Below are 20,256 nucleotides of genomic sequence, written 5' to 3' on the forward strand. Positions count from 1 at the left end.
TGTCACATTTGAAATTCACAAATTTACAGACTTCTCCAACTCACCTCATTTACCAGTAGCTTTAAGTACTCAAATTTGTATGTATGTCATATTTGTACCCCGTTATTTATGTGTTTATCTACACCGTTGCGTGCAATATGAGCCACAGCAATTTCCGTTCAAACCTTTAGCCTAGCTGCAGCTAGATAATATCCTCAATTCGTGTGCACCTTTCACCACCTGCCTTTAACTGCCTTTCTACTGCTTCTACTTCTACTTCTTCTGCCTCTACTCATTTTACTACGGTTACCACCTTTTGCCGACCTCAATTTACCAAATAAATTGCTACATGACGTCTTTGTTGCTACTAAATACTCATTTGTATGTGTAAACAGAAATATTTATGTACCCAAAGCAGCAGACAAAGCAGCCGTGTAGCTGAGTACTCACTTGTATCTACTGATGCTATGACGCTTTTCTTCTTCTTCATAAAATAAATTCTGCGAACGTATATACATATGTGTGTGTAATGGCTGACTGAGTAAATGAAGCGTACATGTGTTGTTGTTGTTGTTGTTTTTAGATAGATAGCTAGCGTCTTTTGAAAAATACTTCATTAGTATGCGCATAGATTACTTTTCTTGTTTTCATTTAATCGCTATGCTTAAACATCTTCTCACGGCATTTGTAATTTAAAATTAGCTACCAACTTAACCTAAATTGAATTATGTATGCCGAAAGTCTGGGGTCGTTTTCAATTTTACTCTTAGCTGCCTTATGAATCTCTGGCCTCCTTATTTGCATTTCTTTACTCTGTATTTTTTCTAGTTCTTAAACTTGTTTGGAGTTATTAAAAGCAATGGGGATGAGGAGGTGTTGGCATAGTAGACTCATGGATCTGACTTTCATTAAAAAAAAATAACTGTAGAGCTCATAGTTTAGATTTCACTAGAGTTCATTTCGCATAACATGTAGATTCTTTATTAAAGTTAGTAAGATCCTCGACTGAAGACCTTTGTCTGTAGTAATTCTTATAACACTTAAGTAACCTGCGCTGAACTCAACTACTAAAAGCTCCCTGATAGATCGGACTTCAAATACAAAGATTGTATACCCGTCTAAACACTCCGACTACTATAGTATAGCGTTTCACATTTCTCTACAAACGAACCAGATTTTCCGGGTTCCATTTCCTACTCATATCCAATTACATAGACTCAACAACCATGGGAATGTCGGTAATCGTGACCGTCGTAGTATGTAGCCCAAGATTTGGGGAAGAACACATTCGAAGGTTGAAGACCCAGGTCCTTATCAGTGAATATCGAGCCGGTCCTACTCACCTCATCTTTCCTACGGATTCGAGGTTTTCCCCTTCCTCTGCTTCCACCAGCGTGGCATCGAACATTTTCAGTTTTTTTTTTCATTTGGACAACCAGCTAGTTCCATCGTCTGCGGTATTTGCCGATCCCAATGTTCAAAGGCTCTCTCTCTCGGAAGCTCATAGTGTCATCTCATCGGATGTTGACATCGCCCACGCTTCTGCACCATAAAGCAGTACGGGAATGATGAGGGTCTTGCAGAGTTTAATCTTTGTTCGTTGACAGAGCATTTTACTTTTCAGTTGTCTACTCACTCTATAGCAGCACCTGTTGGATAGAGTGATTCTGCGCTGGATTCCAAGGCTGATATTGATCTTTGTGTTAATGTTAGTTCCAAGTTTTTTTTTGATGACAGGAGATATTTTGTCTTGTCCTTGTCTGTTGTTCATTTCATTAAATCTAAAATGCTTCATCACTTCTTTTGAACTGAATCGAAATTTAAATTAATTTGTATATTTAAAGTCCCTGCTTCAAATATACCACAAAATAATAGTTTTGAAATCACATTCTTATATATCTCAACTTTTTATTGTCTGAAATAATTTTTAAGGGGTTAGGAGCCAGAGACATGGAAAAATGAGAATTTTCAGTATTTTTTTTTTTTTCTTTAAATTATGTTATTCAAGTGCTCTCTGAGAGCACTCATCAGCATCTCGGTATAAGGGAACTGTGGGATGGCATATCAAACTCCTTACGTACAGCTGCAACCGAAACCATTGGCTTTCGGAAAAGTCAAAAAAACAGCGGGTATAATGAGGATTGTCGTCTCGCAGTGGAGAGAAAACAGACTGCCTACCTCGCAATGTTGCGATCGACCGCAACACGAGCGGGATGGGAAAGATACCGAGAGCTGAAGAGGGAAGCGAGACGCATTTGCAGACAAAAAAAGAAAGAGGTCGAAATGCGTGAGTATGTAGAGCTTAACAAGCTGGCCGACAGGGCTAATGCTCGAAAATTTTACGAAAAGATCCGGCGACTAACTGAAGGTTTCAAGACCGGAGCACACTCCTGTAGGACCCGCAGAGGTGATCTAGTTATTGATGACCAGAGTATACTGTGTTTGTGGAGGGAACACTTCTCCAACCTGCTGAATGGCAGTGAAAGTACAACACCAGGAGATGGCGAACCCGATTCCCCAATCGACGACGATGAAACAGATGTTCCATTGCCCGACCGTAAAGAAATTAGAATAGAAGAACAACAAGGCGGCGGGGGCCGATGGATTGCCGGCCGAGCTATTTGAAAAAAAATTAATAATTTCCAATATTATAGCTGTCTGTGTTGACTCAGTTTCAAAAAAAGGTCCTTCAAAAAAAAAATGCTTCGATCAGGCCTGTGTTTATTATGTATTCTAAAAGCTGTATGAATTTCATTAAAATCTACTGAGCGGTTATCAAGTTACAGTTGTCACCAGTTCAAAAAGCATAGTTTTGAGAAAAACGCATTTAAAGCTGCACACTAGCGTGTTGGAGTGCCCGAGCGCTCTTTGTTATTTGTCGAATAATTCGAAATGTAATTATCGGAACAACTTCAAATTTTCAGAGAATAATTTTTAGATATTACACTTAACGAAAATGGAAAAAATGATTTTTTAAAAATCCTGACTACCCCCAAACGCCTTAATGGGATACGAACCCACGATACACCAAGTAGTAGTCGCGCACTCAACACACATAACTGCGCTGCTCGCCTTGACTAAAATTTTAAAATAGCACAAACCTCCGCAGCTCAATGCAAAATCAGTTTTTCCATATAGCTTGAGCTAAATCGTCTACTCAAAAGTTGGCAAAAACGCTGAGATTATTCTAAACCAAATGGCATAGAATATTCGATGCAACATTACCGAAAATATTTACCTGGCAGATTAACAAGTTGGATAAATAAATAGTGGCGGCACAGAAAAGCAATTAGTGTTAATTTAGATTTAAGCTGTAGTTAAAATTTATTCTCATACATATATATAATATATATATATGTGTGTGTGTCCATTTTGTAATTGAGAATGTCTGTAGATATGCATATTCATATACAAACATATATATTACCATATGTAAATAAATATCTGTCATTTAACTATATTTGCGAATCTTCAAACATACACACACATACACATATGTACATTTAAGTACACATAAAAACGCTGCTCATTGCAAATATTCATTGGCTTTTGCGGTTGACATCAACTGGAAAATCATTTGCCACATGCCAAACATTATTTCACACTGTAGTACCATCAAATCTCGTAAGCATTTCAACCATTATTTATAACCCGACTGAATGCCAAACTCAAATGCTATATTCTCCTTTATATATATGTATATGTATATGTATATGCTTAAATATGTAGGTATGTGTGTGTGTTTAATGGCAGTAAAATGCATTTATGGCAAACGTTTGTGTGCTGATTTCCGTTATAGTGTCCTTTAGGGATACTTTTTTTCTTGCATACACATACATCTAAAATCAGCGCCCCAACGAAATGCAAACATTTCTTTAAATATGTACATATGTATCTATGAGTTTGTGTATGCATGTGAAGAGGTTTGTGTGCGGAAAATTGCATTTTAAACTTTTTTTGCTAACTTTACTAAAAGCTAGCATTTCAGCATAGTTGATGGAGACAAAGCAGCATGCGGGCATTAAAAAAGCATATATACATTCCTTCAGATGATATATGTATATTTAAACATATTTACTTATACGAGGGCAGTTTGTTCAGTCAGCGAATTTTCTTATTAAAAATATGTGTGAGTTCGAACCAAAAGAATAGTATGTTATGTTCGACAAAAAAAGTCGCCACCAGTTCGTTTAAAATGATACTTTAATATAAAATTTGAAAATGATTGATGCAAATCAGCATAGATTGTTAAACTTTGTATTTTTTTAATCTTATATTGAAGAATTTAACAAATGAGTAAATACAAAGTTGACTCAATCTAGGCTTCGATGGCGGTATTGACTAGTTTCTGCGCAGCCAATGTTGTTCCATTACAAAGTCGTGGTTAATTTATGTTATACAGCATGATGAGAACTGATGGTACTTATTTATGTAAAATACTGATGATAGTCCAGGTAATTCCAATGATTATACAAATCCTTTGACTACGTCATCCTGATTTATAGCTTTGTCAGCTCTCCTGAAACGAAATTCTAAATTGTCGCAATCGACTCAGCCAATTATGGGTGTTATTTTGCTGTTTGATGTCGAGAAAACACGATGGATAAGCTCCTCTTTCGAGTTTGCGAAATGACAGAAATCTGTTGGAAATGTTATTATTCCATCGAGATGTCAACTGTGACCTTAGCATTCCCAATCACAGTCGGATCTTGTTGGAAAAACACTTGTATGTTAGTTCTTAATAAGCGATTCTTTATGTGCCGTTATTCTTCAACTTGAATATCTGAGAATCTTCGCTATAGCGCCGTTTTTGGCGACTTTGCGAAATGGTGTTTCGTTGATTTGCAATTTTGGAGTAATTTCAAGGCCGAATGTACAGTTGTTGTGCCTACTAACAGGTGCCAAGTTGCCCCTATTTCCATTATACTTTGATGGTGGAAATGAGTGAAATCGGTTTAAGCCTTTCCTTGCTTGTTACAAATTATTTTGGGCTATCGCCACAACCTTATGCAATTGAACAATGACAAAAATATTTTAACAAAGCAACAATGACCACCTTTAAAATATTATTATTTTCTGTTTTCTTTTTCTAATATTTTTGTTGTCAACTCAAATAAAATTCTGTTATTATTATCTTCCTCGCTTTTTTTTCTTATTTACTTACTTTCTAAACCTTTCTTGGCCATTGTCGAATATGTCAAGACTAAAATTAGCCAGATCGGTGTATCCGTTTTCGACTTTTTGCCTTTTTTATATCTATAGAATACATATTTTTTTTTTGTAGGAGATTAGAAAAGTGTGGATTTTAGACTTTTTCAGACAATTTTTTTAATTTTTCCCTCCGTAAGAACCATCCCCAAACGCCCTGGAATACACACAAAAAATTTCATCAAAATCGGTCCAGCCGTTTAGGAGGAGTTCAATGGCTAACACACGTACAGAAAATTTATATATATAATGATATAAAGATGACCTTTCAGAGTATCATTGTACCACAAAATCTAATTTCCAAAATCGAAACTAAATTTAAAAGATAGATCAAAGCTTCATTCCACAACTGTTTGATACAAACAAATATTATATCCAGTAATTATACGAAGATGTCTCGTTTTGAACAATTATTGAACTCATACATTAGTAAAATTACAATAGAGCTGTGATCAAGATCAATGTAGTAGTTTTAAAGTAGGAACATTAACAAGAGCTCGACATTAGTGACGATAACTGGTTTGCAAAAGTTTTTAACCCATTTTCCATAGAAAGATGAAATATGCTCCATAATCCTAACACAATATATGACAGAATGAGTTAATAAATATTATTGCATTCTAATTCATCTAAAACTTTGTCAAAAGACGTTCCATCCATAGATACAAAAAATTATATCGAACACTTATTTCTTATCGACTGCGCCCACTGTGATCTTCAGATCCACTTTGTACCCTCTTTTAATCATGCCAATTTACAAAATGGTTCTTATGGTGTGAACTCTCTTCCCAGTAGAATTTCTTCTTATAAATACCAATTCAAAATAATGTCAGATCTCCAAAAAGTCATTCATAAGTTCAAACTATAATAAATATAAATTTTGATTAATGAAGCTTCTGTTGGTAGCTGAACGTATTTAAAAACTCCTCAGTTCACAAATATCTTATCCATCAAAAGTTTCGTCCCAACTAAACTTTCCTTTCATCCAGCAGAGTCCATTTTTAATGTTCAACAATTCAAATAAACTAATATTTTATACCACCGTTGAAATCCCAAGCTATGAAACTTACTTAGAGAATGTAATTCATCGAACTTCGGATCGATCTTCGGATATAATTTTCTTGGCTCTTAATTGACTCTTATCGACTAATACTATTTGATCGATCTTCAGATATCATTTTGCGGACTTTATCTATGAATACTGTAATTAATGGATCTTCGAATATAACATTGTAGTTTTTATCGATTAGTACTTTAAGTAATCGATCCTCATATATCAATTTCAGGTTTTATCGATTAATACTGTAGTTAATCGATCTTCGGATATGATTATGTGGATTTTAACTATAAACACTGTAATTATTAGATCTTGGGGTATGATTTTGTAGATTTTATCGATTAAAACTGAATCCATTGCTGGCAGTCGTAACAAGAACGATCGGTAATATGTCGATTTTGACTTCTCAACCATCTGACAATCCATTAGTCTTTATTGGAACACATACAAAAGTTTGTGATTTACTTAACTTTATCGAGACCACAGTGTGGTTCAAAAAGGGCAGAGAGGACTGTGAGGATATTCCAGTACCGGTCGTTTCATGATATACCTCATAAAGGCCTAGACGCGTCGACAGACAGCCACTAACCTAACCTCATTGAATCACATCATTTGATACATACGATTCTTCCAAACTTTCTCAGACTCACATCTGGGGATTTTGTGATATCATTGTGAGAGAGCGTTCGGAACACTTTCTGTCAAAGCTTCAGCTGCTCTTCTGTTGTTATATAACGGAGCCATTATATACTTGATCCATACAACTTTACTGGTACTTTTCTGGTTTGATGTTGATTTTGTTCCCCACTTTGTCACCTCTTAAAATTGGCTTCCTATCTCTTCTCTCTGTGTCTCTGTGTCTCTGTCTCTTCCTCTCTCTATCTCTTTCTCCATTCTTACACTCGCTCTTTTATTTGTTACCTGAAATCCTGCACTTATCCAACCTCCCTCGCTTTAAAGGTATGAACGACTGACTGACGCTTGAAATTGAGCGGCGAACAAACGTGCTGATGGACATTGAGATGGACAGGTATTTCACTTTATTTGAGTATCATTCAAATAGGTGCACACACAAACATGCAACCGATAGCCATATATACTATATATATATACACATAGAATATATACAAATGTGTGCGTGTGATTGTAACAACATGTGCGTCAATATTTACATATGCACCTTGCCAAGTACACTTCAGCACAGAGGCAGTTGAATGGAACTAAATGTATCTATATTTTTTGCTACATATCTGTATATATATGTATGTATATGTAAGTATTTGTGTTTGTGGTTGTTCATTTGTGTTGAAACTTGTAAGTAGTTTGTGTGAAATCACTTTTCTTTAACGTGAAACGGAAATGTTTGCATTTCCTAGTGCTGTAATATTTATGCGCAAACATGAATGACATTTGAGTCTACTTTGGTTGCTGCTGTTGCTGTTGTTATTGTTGATCAGTGTGTGTGTGTGTGCGTGCGCTTTTCTTCAAAAAATGTCGCAAGCAATTTTATCAGCTTTTATGGTCTTTTATGAAATGAATGAAGATGGATTTTTTGATATGCGCACTCACGCATACAGACAGTTATAAAATTTATTGCCTAGAAGAGAAGCTGACTTACCCAATAAACAATTAGGTTGGGTTTTTCGAATAAATCATATTTTTTGACAGAAATATTTATGTTGTAAATGTTCGAAGAGCGCCATTTATTCGCCTGTTTGACTTGAAATCTATTGATAAAACCATACAAAGCATATTGATTTCAGATTCTTATATATTGTTATATTGCTTGGAAAACTGTTGTAGATCAGCACCAGTCCTGGATCTTCAATAAGCTTTTCCCAACTCTGTAATGTACCTCAGTGTTACAGCGAAGAGTTCTTTATGAGAGTCATATAATTCATGGAAAATATGACATACGTGGTGTGTTCAAAAAATAACGGGAATTTTCGTTTTTGAAATAATATTTATTCATTCGTCTATATTAATATTGTCGTCTTTAGAATAGACCCCATTCGATATTATGCATTTATGCCAGCACTTCTATCAATCAACGAAAGACTTCTGAAACTCGATTTTAAGGATAGCCTTTGGATCTTGTCAATGGGACTTTTGAATAATTGGAACTTAAAAAATTCCCTTTATTTTTTGAACACACTTCGATCGTTTTTCATTGAAGTAACTAGCGACCACACTACTTATTGAACTGATTGTGCCGAATTCAGTGATCCGTTAATCCGAATAAGTGAATCCAGTTATTCTAAGACCACAGTTTTTGGTTAGTGGATCACATACAAGGTTCGTTCATATTACCCAAGGTATCTCATCGTAAACTCAACAAGTCAGACTCTACAAGTCGCTTATCATTCCCATCCTGCTTTATGGTGCAGAAGCTTGGACGATGTCAACATCAGATGAGACGACACTAGGAATTTTCGAGAGGAAAATTTTGCGCAAGATTTATGATCCTCGGAACATTGGCAACGGCAAATACCGCAGACGATGGAACGATGAGCTGTACGAGTTATACGACGACATTGACATAGTTCAGCGAATAAAAAGACAGCGGCTACGTTGGCTAGGTCATGTTGTCCGAATGGACGAAAACACTCCAGCTCTGAAAGTGTTAGATGCAGTACTCGCCGGAGGAAGCCGAGGAAGGGGAAGGCCTCCACTCCGTTGAAGGGACCAGGTGGAGAGCGACTTGGTAACACTTGGAATCTTCAACTGGCGCCGAACAGCGAAGGAAAGAGAGGAGTGGCGCGCTCTCATCGATTCGGCTTTAACCGGCTAAGCGGTTCAACGCTAATTACATACTACATCTCGTCGCAGACGCATGATTTGGGGCTATATTAAATCTTATAACTGTAACGACATACGCAGGAGAGTAATGGCAGGAACATTCCGAATATAAATTAACAAGGACATTAAGAAGCTTTACAAAGCAGAAAGTATTTTAGTTCTAAATGATGCGCCATTCATTGGTATTGGCGATCTATACCGCTCATTCCTATAAACTTTATATTTATCAGCATCGGCTTACTTTAAACGATCTTCAGAGCTTAAAGATAGGAAATTTTGTAATTTTTGATTTTTGGAATTTGTAGATTTTTAATTTTTATTTTTGTGAGAAATTTGATTGTAAACGTACATTTGTTGTTTTACTCTCCCCCGTGTTCATCTACGAACAAATTAGTGCCAAATGCAACCCTGTTTTTCGGGAAAATCATTCTAATTAATTTTTTGTTTATCTCATAACTGTAAATATTGCCATTACATTATAGTCTCACCATCCAAACTTTAGCGTAACTCCCTTCCCCACAAATATTTCAAAAATTAATTAATCACGCGCCTAAAAGCAGCTGATAAAATGCGGCATTATAATTGTAGCATACTTTTGAGAGCGCACCTTTGTTGATTTTAATTTAGCAATATATATTTTGAAAGACGATTCCTAATGCCAATTTAGTTAGACAAATGAACTATTTGTTTTAATTAAGTGCACAATTATAAACCCGAGAGAACAACAGTGGCTGCCAAGCAAGCGCACAAAGCTTTCCAAAACCGAATTTGCATTGCAAAGCGCAAGTGCTGATGCAGATGATGGTGTGTGTGTGGTAGTTTTGTAGATGGTGCGTTGTAGTGATGTAGTGTGGTGTAACTGTGGTGTAAGTATGTAAATATGTAATTATTTAAGTAACTAAGTTTGAGAAGTTTATGAATTGCATGAGTGTGTAAGATTTTGAATAAGTTTGTGTGTTGGGAAAAAAAATAGGTATGTATGTAAATATGTAAGTATGTATGTATGTATTATAAGTATGTAAGTATGTAAGTAAGTAAGTATATAAGTTATGTAAGTATGTGAGTAAGTAAGTATGTAAGTAAGTAAGTAAGTAAGTATGTAAGTAAGTAAGTAAGTATGTATGTATGTAAGTTATGTAAGTATGTAAACATGTGAGTATTTAAGTATGTAAATATGTAAGTATATAAGTATCTAAGTATGTAAGTATTTAAGTTATGTAAGTATGTAAGTATGTAAATATGTAAGTATATAATTATGTAAGTATGTAAGCTAAGTTATGTTATGTTAGTTTGTAATTGTATGAATATATATTTTTGGTAAGTATATAAGTTTATAACTATCTATATAAATATACAATTTTTTACCCCCCACATGTATGTATGTCTGAACTACGCTTAGTAGCCTCTTCTAATACATGCCCACTTACTTACTTACCTTCTGTGCACATTATGCATACAACTAAGCAACATTGCTGCTGGCTAACGGCACTATTATGCGGTCGCATGCCGACCAAAATGCCGCTGCCGAGGCTACTTAAGCTGGTGCAACTAATCTCGGTCGCACAGTCTGCACTCAAACTCGCTGCCGAGAAGGTGTCACCCAACAACATAGACGCAGACAACAACAACTTTTTTAAACACATTACACTCACTGAACAACTACAAACACATGCAACTAGCTGTAGCCTTGTAAATTGAAAAAAAAAGAAAATGAAAACAAAAATTAAAAAATAAAACTAAAAAAAAAACAAGTTAAACAACAACAACAAAGCAAACTAAAAAGTTCTTTAATTAAGTGCAACGGTTTTTATTCTAATACTTCTCCCCCACATTTTCGCTTTTCAATTTGCAGCAGCAGAAAAATCAACAACAAAAAACAACAACATTTAAATTACAACAAAAAAAATAATTGCGAACTAAAATAAATTGCCAACGAAAGAGCGCCGTAATTACAAGGTTATAAAAGAGCGAACGGAAGTGCCAGCAAACAAACTGAAAACAAATAAAAAATTCGTAAAAAACGAAATTTCCAAAAAAGTGCATTCGGAATTTTTTGAACGCAACGAACGCACTGCATAAATTATATAATATTTGAAATCAAAGTAACACGGCGACAGCATGTCGATAAAAGCGAGACGCACGAAGTTGACATTACACACGACAACAGTGAAAATGAAGTTGATTTGACCACGGCACTGACGGGTGTCAGTGCCGGAGCAGCAGCAGCAGCAGCAAGAACAATTACGCACAGCCGTTGGTGCGGTAAAAGCACTAACAACAGCAGCAACAACAACAACAATAGAAAGCGCAGTTCAAGCAACAGCAATAACGGTAATAGCCGCCACACAGTGGAGTTGTGCTACTGGCGGCGTTGGACTTGGTTGTGGCAGCGGCATCAACAATGGTTGTGGCGCCAACGTGCATTGGCTTCTTGGCCATTGCAGCGCACCAAAGCAGCTGCAGCAGCATATAGCATTGGCCGTTGTCAGCTGCAATCAGCTATCAGACAACTAAATATTTACTTTAATCTCTTGCATATATACTGTATGTTTATACTTAATTACTTTACGGAAGGTAGCAGGAGTAACGGTAGTGGAAGCACAAGAGATGGCAGTGGAAACAGAAGTGAAGGCAGCAGCAAGCGCACGCCTGCAATTAATGTTGCGTATACGCCATGTGCAACCAGCAGTGATGGTAGCAGCAGTAAAGTTGTTGTACAAAATGCGACTACAATAACAACAAGCAGCAATTTGAACCAACCAACAGCAATAACACCAGAGGTTGCGTATACGTCAGGTAGGCCAATTGAAAGCAGCCGAAGTGAAGTTGCGTATACGCCATGTCGCACCAGCAACTCGGCACACAGCAGCCGACTTCGCTGTAGCTGCCACATTGATGTGCTCAAATCAAACATCATCACCAAAATCAACTGCAATGAATTGATGTTTGTGCAAGCAATCAGTCACGTTGGCAGCTGTGACCAAATATCGAACGACACGGTGGGCAATCAGCAAACAGTGGCCGGCCAATACAACAACAATAAGTGCGGAGAAAAACAGAAGGGCAGTAAGTGGCATAAATTGTCTGCAACGCTATTGGTTTTATGCTTGTTGTTGCAGCAGCATTTAGTGGGTGGTGTGTTGTTGGTGACAAGTTGGTTTGGCGAGCATTTTACAAGTGACTTAATTAGCATGCAAGGTGTTGCAATGCGGAGGGGAAATACAGCAGAAATAAGAAAAACAGTAGAAATAAGAAGAACAGCAGCAACAACAACAACATCAGTTTCAAAAACAACAACAACAACAAAAGCAGCAGAAACAACATTCACCACAACAACATTAACATCTTCATCAACAGAAACAACAACAACAGCAACTGCAGCATTAACAACAACAACAATAATAAAATCAGCAGAAACAACAACAACAGCAGCAGCAAAATCAAAAATAATTTCCATTGAGCTTTCGCCAACACCAACGACAAAATGCCATTTCATCCACACACACACGAACACAACGATCAAAATCATTGCAGCAGCAATCAAAAAAACATATAACTGTAGAAAACGCAGAAGAAGTCGCAGCCGCAGCCGCAGCTGCCGCCGTAACTCACCAAAGCCTAGTTGTTGTCGAGCGCATAGCATTGACAGCCTAAGCTTCAGCTATACAACGCCACTCATACAACAACTGCAACTAGTTATTCAAGGAATTTGCATTATAAGACTGATATCATTAAAGAGATTTCTACAAATTCCTAAGCAACAATCAAACAAAAATGTACTATTTCATAAGCGTTTACAAAACTGCCGAAGCGTCATGGCAGCTGTTGTCAGCTGTCGATTAGTGCAAAGCTTACGAAAGCATATAGCTAAAACAACTACAGCAACAGCATCCACAACAACAACACTGATGACAGCGCGAGTGCCAGAGCTGTCACTAGAAGCGTCTCCCTCAACACCCACACAACCGCTGCAGACGACGACGCCGCAAACTAAGCACGCACAAGCACAGACACAACAACCACAACCGCAACTACAGTTAGCCGACACCCACACATTGTCACAACCAGCCGCATCACTCGCGCCACCTCAACTGCAACCACAAACACATATTCGCGCCCAACCGCAACTCATGCAGCAACCAACAGCAGCGCCGCTGCACATGCAGCTACAACAAAATGCAAAACGCCAACAACAACAACGACGACGACTGGTAGAAAAATTCACAAATATCACTTGCGGTTTCGCTCAGCACCTCGTCGCGTTGTTGTCGCAATGTTTTTGTCACTTTCATTTTATCACGCATCGCTTTCGTGTCTGCCGCTGGCGTTGGCAGTGTCGTTCATTACCGTTGTTACATCGCTCACTCACTGTGCTGATTTTGTTATCTTCATTGTGGCATGGCACTGAGTGTTTTCACGGCAGCGTCAAGTTGAGTGCGAATACGGTGAAGACGAAATACGGTCTGCTGCGCGGCATTGTGGTGCGTTCGAGTCCGATGGTTGAAGCGTACTTGGGTATACCGTATGCGTCGCCGCCAGTCGGTAGTTTGAGGTGAGTGGAATAATTTTTTAAATTAATTTGAATTTATTTAGCGAAAAATTTGTATTTTAACAAAGTAAGGTAGAACAACGTTCGGTTGTAACCGAATATTTCATACTCTCGGAATTTATTTTTGTAATTTTATTATGAGTACATACCATTTGACCCATAAATTCGGCATAAAGGCTACTAGAATAACGAAATTCATCATATATAGTTAGTATATGAGGGCTAGGGTAATTCTTGAACCGATTTCCCTACCAAGCTACATTGTATCTAAAATTTGAAGTTCACTTGGTTAGTTGGTTGAAAAGGGAGGCGAAGAGAGCCTGACCGCAAACGGCCGCACTTTGGGCATTATTAGGCCCATTGTGCTCCTCGAAGGTACCCTGATAAGCGTCACCTGATCAACTCAGTCGATTTAACGAAGTTTCTGAGTTTATTTCATCCCTGCTGCCCAATTTCTCTCAGATTTGAGTAATGGGAGCCTTGGAAGGTATCTATTCTTAAACGACATTCACAGAGATAATGCTCTAGTGTCTCATCATGTTTCGCGCGCGTCCTGCATTCAGCCGATTCCACTATGCCAAGTCTCTGGAGGTGGCCTCTTAGAGGTAGGTGCCCCGTGATGACCCCTGTGATACATCTTATGTTCTCTTTTGCTTAAAGTAAGAAGTTTTTTGGTCTGTCCAGTGCCAACACTACCCCATAGTAGCTTTGTGGTACGACTCGTGTTGTACATGTTCCAGGACCTGAGATATTCCCGTAGCATCCATTGCTTTAGGCAGCGCTTGAGAGAACTGAAAGGTCTGGGGCAGTTTAGGGGAACTGTGCTCCCAGCTACTTCTGAGCGAGCCAACTCATCTGCTTTTTCGTTTCCCTCTATTCCTATATGACCGGGTACCCAGATAATTCTAATTGAGTTATCTCCCGCTAGTCTATTAATTGTCTCTTTGCATGATCTGACACATTGAGACTTTGTATTGGCGCAGCGGATAGCCTTAATCGCGGCTTGGCTATTCACAAGAAAGTAGATGGACCTGTTTGTTTGAGCGCAGACCCACCTAGCGCCTTCCCATAGTCCGACAATCTCAGATTGAAATACCGAATTGGGTATTTACAGAAGAAGCCTGCTCCCGTTCCTGTTTCACCTTTTGATCCGTCAGTGAATATATAGATTACACCGTTGCTACTATCTATGATTGTATCGTTGGTCCAATCTTCTCTGCTGGGGAAGGAGAACGTTGCCTTAATTTCCCCAGTAGTCTCGGTTTCCCGGTCACAGGACCAATCCAAAACGAGTTCAAATAAAATATTCATTGTCAATGAGGTTTTCATGTTTGATATCTGGGGACTTGAAATTTTATAGTCCGATTTCGACAATTTTATATAAGTAGTGTAATATCTCAAATGCAATTTTGTTCCGTTACTTTCATGGGTTCATACTGTATTTATTGTAAAGTGAACGAATCTGATGGAGTTCAAAATTGTGTTATATGACAAGTAAACGCTGTTGTTAACCGGTATCCGGACGATTTCGCTCGGTAATATTTTTCATCAGTAATATTAGGGTGTCAAGAGAATGAGAATATTATGTACCAAATTTAATTGAAATTGGTCGAGTAGTTCCTGAGATATAGTTTTAGACCTAAAAGTGGACGACGCTACGGCCATTTCGCAAATATTATACCAATCTGAGTTCAGCCATATTTTCTATAAATTTTAGTTTTTCCCTTAGTAACTTTCTGACAAATTCGACCGTCATGTTTAGAAAATAAATATTTCGATCAATCTTGCGAATACTTCTAGAGGCTTTGCTCTACATCACCACGATTGGTCTTGTGAGAGCAGAATATAATGATGACCGAACTGAAACTCTAGAACTTACTTGCTTTCCCTCTGGTCCTTGGATTCTTCGAGAAAATGTAACCTAAGTCATTGCAACTTGTAACCCTTAAAACTGAAATCGAAAAAAAAAAATTATATATGGTTTTCGGTAAAGTAATTAAAAAAAATATAATTTATATAAGGTATTAAATAAGGATCTATGATCTTAAAGTCAAAAAACACCTACCATTAAAATCGGATTCTTCGAAAAAAAAATAAACAACTCGAACTGTCTATTTACTATATTTCTCTTGGAAGTGAAAGCGCTGTTGAAATTTATTAAGTATTTTTTTTATTTTCTCGACCTTTACCAAGCATCTACATGACCCCTTAGACTTTTACCCCATTTCAACTGAAATTCATTAAGTGGTTTATCTTTTGTATTGCTTTTATTCCAGATTCATGCCACCCATCACGCCATCCACTTGGAAGAATGTCAGGAATGCAGATCGCTTTTCAGCCGTATGTCCACAGACTGTGCCCATACCGCCCAATGGCCCCGAGGCATTGCTGGAAGTGCCGCGAGCACGCTTAGCGCAATTGCGTCGGTTGCTGCCGTTGTTGAGCAATCAATCGGAAGACTGTTTATATTTAAATATTTATGTTCCATATGAAAATCGACGCAAAAGACGTAAGTAACATAGAGACAAAATGTGATTATTATAGAAAGTACATAAAAATTAATGAGGTAATAGTTAGTAATATTAATAATAATAATTAAATAGCTAATAGTAATGCCCAAACGCTGCGGTGTCATCAATTCCGTAGTGCATTGCAGTTTATTATGGCAATTACTGCAAGCATTGTGGAAGTGATAATACCCTCGCGACAGTCAACGTCATAAAAATCGATGAAAAGTGATTTTATTTATAAAAAAAATTATAAAAATTTTAATAAGTAGGTTGTTGCAAATTCGGTCGTTAGCCAATATCATATACATAAATATTGAGAAATTTAAATTTTACTTCCAAAATGTTACATTTGAAGTAATTTTGAAAAGCACGGATAAGTGAGGTTAGGATTCAGTTTTTATTAAGGGGTTAGGGGTAGTCAGGATTTTCAAAATATCAATTTTTTTTTTGCATTTTCGTTAAGTGTAATATCTTAAAAATATTCTCTGAAAATTTTAAGTTGATCAGATTATTACTTTTCGAGTTATTCGACAAATAACAAAGTTCGTTCGGGCGCTCCAAAACGCTCGGGAGCAACTTTAAATGCGTTTATCTCAAAACTATGATTTTGAACTGGTGACAACTGTAACTCGATAATCGCTCAGTAGATTTTAATGAAACTCAAAATTCAATTAACTGTTGATTTTTTCCCGAAAATCTAGAAAAAAAATTTCCTGAAACCGCCATTTTGTTAATTTTTGAAAAAAAAAGCTTTGATCCGGTCCAGAATTATCTATTTATAAAATTAATTTTTTTATCCCATTGATTTTAGATGAATCTCCAAGTACTTATGATTGTCACCGAAAGGACCTTTTTTTTGAAACTGGGTCAACACAGACAGCTATAACTTTGGAAATTATAAATTTTTTTTTAAATATTTCGTGACTTCAAGTCAAAACATTGTGTAATAATGCCTTAGTATTACTTTTGTAAATTAACATGATTTAATAGCAAAAAAATTACTGAAAATTCTCATCGTGTCTCTGACTACCCCTAACCCCTTAATATATTACAAATAGCAAAAATATATAACTAATTTACTGAAACTGATTTATAGGACAATATATTACTCACCTTTCACGTCAAACAGATATTTTGCGTGGGACCTTACTTTTAATGACCAACATTCACTGGAAAAATATTAAATACGCTTAATAGACCTGTTGTAGAGAATAAATGCCTTGAAAATCTTATAGTAATTCCAAAACTAATATAACAGGCGGAGCTATGATCTTTCGTGGTATGTTAAAAAAATAACGGGAGTTTTAAAAATTAAAATTTCATTGGTTCGAAGAGTCCAATTGTCAAGTTTAATGTCCTTGAAGTACGATAAAATTTTCAGCTGTTTTCATTGCTTATTTTGTCTGTAGCAGCCTTAGCGGCGGTTAAACTTGTTTTGTAGAGTTTGGCGATTTTCATTTGTTATTATGATTCTTGGCCAAAATCAATACGATAACGAAGCCTCAGGCCCTATATTCGCCAGATCTCACTCCGGGTGACCTTTTCTATTTCCGAAAATAGCACCTTAAAGAGCCGTCGTTTTGCAACCATACGAGAAATCGCTGAAAGAGCCAAAGCCTATCCCAAAAAACGAGTTTAAGAAGTGTTTCGACGATTGAAAGAAACGCTGTCATATACATAATATCGAATTGGGACTACTATTTTGAAGGCGACAACATTAAAGTAGATGAATGGATAAAAATTAAAACAAGTATGGAAGGGCTAAGTTCGGATGTAACAGAACATTTTATACTCTCGCAATTTATTGAAGAAATTTTATTTACATAACACATAAATTAACCCATAAATTCGGCATAAAGTTTAATAGAATAACGAAAATCGTCATATATAGTATATGAGGGCTGAGGTAATTCCTGAACAGATTTCATTCATTTTCACCTGCAAGGTGCACTATATCCAAGACTATACGCTCACTTAATTTTGCTAAGATATCTCACATATTAACCAATACATATATGCGGAATAAAGCCCACCGTATTTTTAAAAAACCTATAAACCTATATACCTAGAAGATGTTATGACCCGATTTTAATAATATTTGGAACAGAGCAGTATTAGAAGAAAACAATTTTCTCTGAATCACATTAAATTATCTCAGAGATTTACCCATATTTTCGATTAAAATTTACCCTTAGGCACTGAGTTAAGCATGTTCGATATCTGGAGCCTTGAAAAGTTATAGTCCGTTTTCGACAATTTTTTCACAAATGAAGCCAGAGATGATATACACTATTTGTGTAAAGTTTTATTCCGCTATCTTCATTGGTTCCTTATGTATACATTATAAAGTGAAGGAATAAGATGGAATTAAAAATGGAGTTATTAGGAAAGCAGTCGTGGTTATGAACCGATTTCGTCCATTTTTTGTCCATGTTATCAGGGTGTCAAGAAAATATAATATACCGAATTTCATTGAAATCTGTCAAGTAGTTCCTGAGATATGGTTTTTGACCCATAAGTAGGCAATGCCACGCCCATTTTTAAATTTAACAGACGGACGGGCAGACATCCGGATTTCAACTCCACTCGTCATCCTGATCATTCGTATACATATAACCCCATATCTAACTCTTTTATTTCTTGGTGACACAAACAACCGTTATGTGAACAAAACTATAATACTCTCTTGGCAACTTTTGTTGCGAGAGTATATAAAGCCAAAATTTGCGTTATTTTTTGAACACACCTCGTACATCTCTTACCTTAACCGAACCCCATTTTATTTGAAGTTCAATATAAAAATTGCTTAGGAGGTGTTTACATAGAGCAAGTGCAGATAATGATGTTAAATAAACAAATATTTTTCAATTAAGTTCTATGTGAAACCTGAGATATTTATTACCAAAAGCCGAAAATATATAATTTAAAGAACTTTTGGATAATATTAGGTCTACAACTTTGCTTCCGCGGTTTTTTTGTAAATTTGAGTGAAAAAACACTTAGGACAGCCTCACCGCACTTTTCTTGGAATTAAAAAAGAAAAGCAAAATTTCCTGCAAATGTCGAAAATTCGGCTCAAAAAGTGACATTTTGACAGTTGAGAATAAGTTTGGGATGCAAACAGATCTCTACAAATATTTTGTTGGGTTAATGTTGACACAAATGTCCAAGATCAAAATAAAACAAGTAAGGAAGGGCTTAGTTTGGGTGTAACCGAACATTTTATACTCTCGCAATTTATTTATTTAACTTTATTTATATTATATAATACACAATTTGACCCACATATTCGTCATATATATTGTATAAAGTCCATTGACCATTGTCCGAGGTCCTCGTGTTCGATATATGGGGCCTTAAAAACCTATGGTCCGATTTCGGCGATTTTTAGAATAGGGCTGCCACACTATAAACATAGTATTTGTGCAAAATTCTGCACCGATATCTTCATTAGTGCTTACTTTATATATTGTAAAGTAACCGATTCAGATTGTCTTCAAAGTTCTGGTATATGGGAAGTAGGCGTGGTTGTGAAGCGATTTGGCCTATTTTCACAACATATCATTGGGATGTAAGTAAACTATTACAAACCAAGTTTCATTGAAATCGGTCGAGTAGTTTCGTAGATATGGTTTTTGACCCATAAAATTATGTATACTAATTTACCATTTTCGAAAGCAACCTTCCTATGGTGCCAAGAAATAAGTGTGCCAAGTTTCATTAAGATATCTTAATTTTTACTCAAGTTACAGCTTGCACAGACGGACGGACGGACGGACAGACAGACGGATTTGAACTCCACTCTTCACCCTGATCACTTTGGTATATATAACCTTATATCTAACTCGTTTAGTTTTGGGTGTTACAAACAACCGTTATGTGAACAAAACTATAATACTCTCTTAGCAACTTTGTTGCGAGAGTATAAAAAATCGATTTAATCGACCAGTGTTTGACCCTAGAGACATCTATTGGAAAACGGCGGAAGCAAAGTTATAGACCTAATACTATGGACACTAGGGTGGCCCTTAGTTGTATGGAGGATAAAAAAAGTTTCTGGATTCTCGATCGCACCCCCTAGAAATATGCGAATAGGCCAAAAACTAGTATATACAAAGTTTTGGGTCAATTAAAAAAGGTTTAGAGGTTGCGCA

General features: G+C 36.6%; 1 protein-coding gene across 7 annotated transcripts in view; it reads left to right on the plus strand.

Moving 5' to 3' along the window:
- The window catches only part of LOC105214733 (uncharacterized), a 130,513-nt gene that overhangs the window by 97,644 nt on the left and 12,613 nt on the right, over positions 1 to 20,256 (plus strand). For all 7 annotated transcript variants that reach the window (XM_054228229.1, XM_054228223.1, XM_054228225.1 and 4 more), the window contains 2 exons: positions 10,896 to 13,595; positions 15,869 to 16,101. In XM_054228229.1, coding sequence (XP_054084204.1) covers positions 11,590 to 13,595; positions 15,869 to 16,101 — 2,239 coding nt within the window. In that variant the 5' untranslated portion in view covers positions 10,896 to 11,589. The remainder of the gene's footprint in view (positions 1 to 10,895; positions 13,596 to 15,868; positions 16,102 to 20,256) is intronic.

This window comes from Zeugodacus cucurbitae, chromosome 3 (assembly GCF_028554725.1).
Source record: "Zeugodacus cucurbitae isolate PBARC_wt_2022May chromosome 3, idZeuCucr1.2, whole genome shotgun sequence".
NCBI classification, from domain to species: Eukaryota; Metazoa; Arthropoda; class Insecta; order Diptera; family Tephritidae; genus Zeugodacus; species Zeugodacus cucurbitae.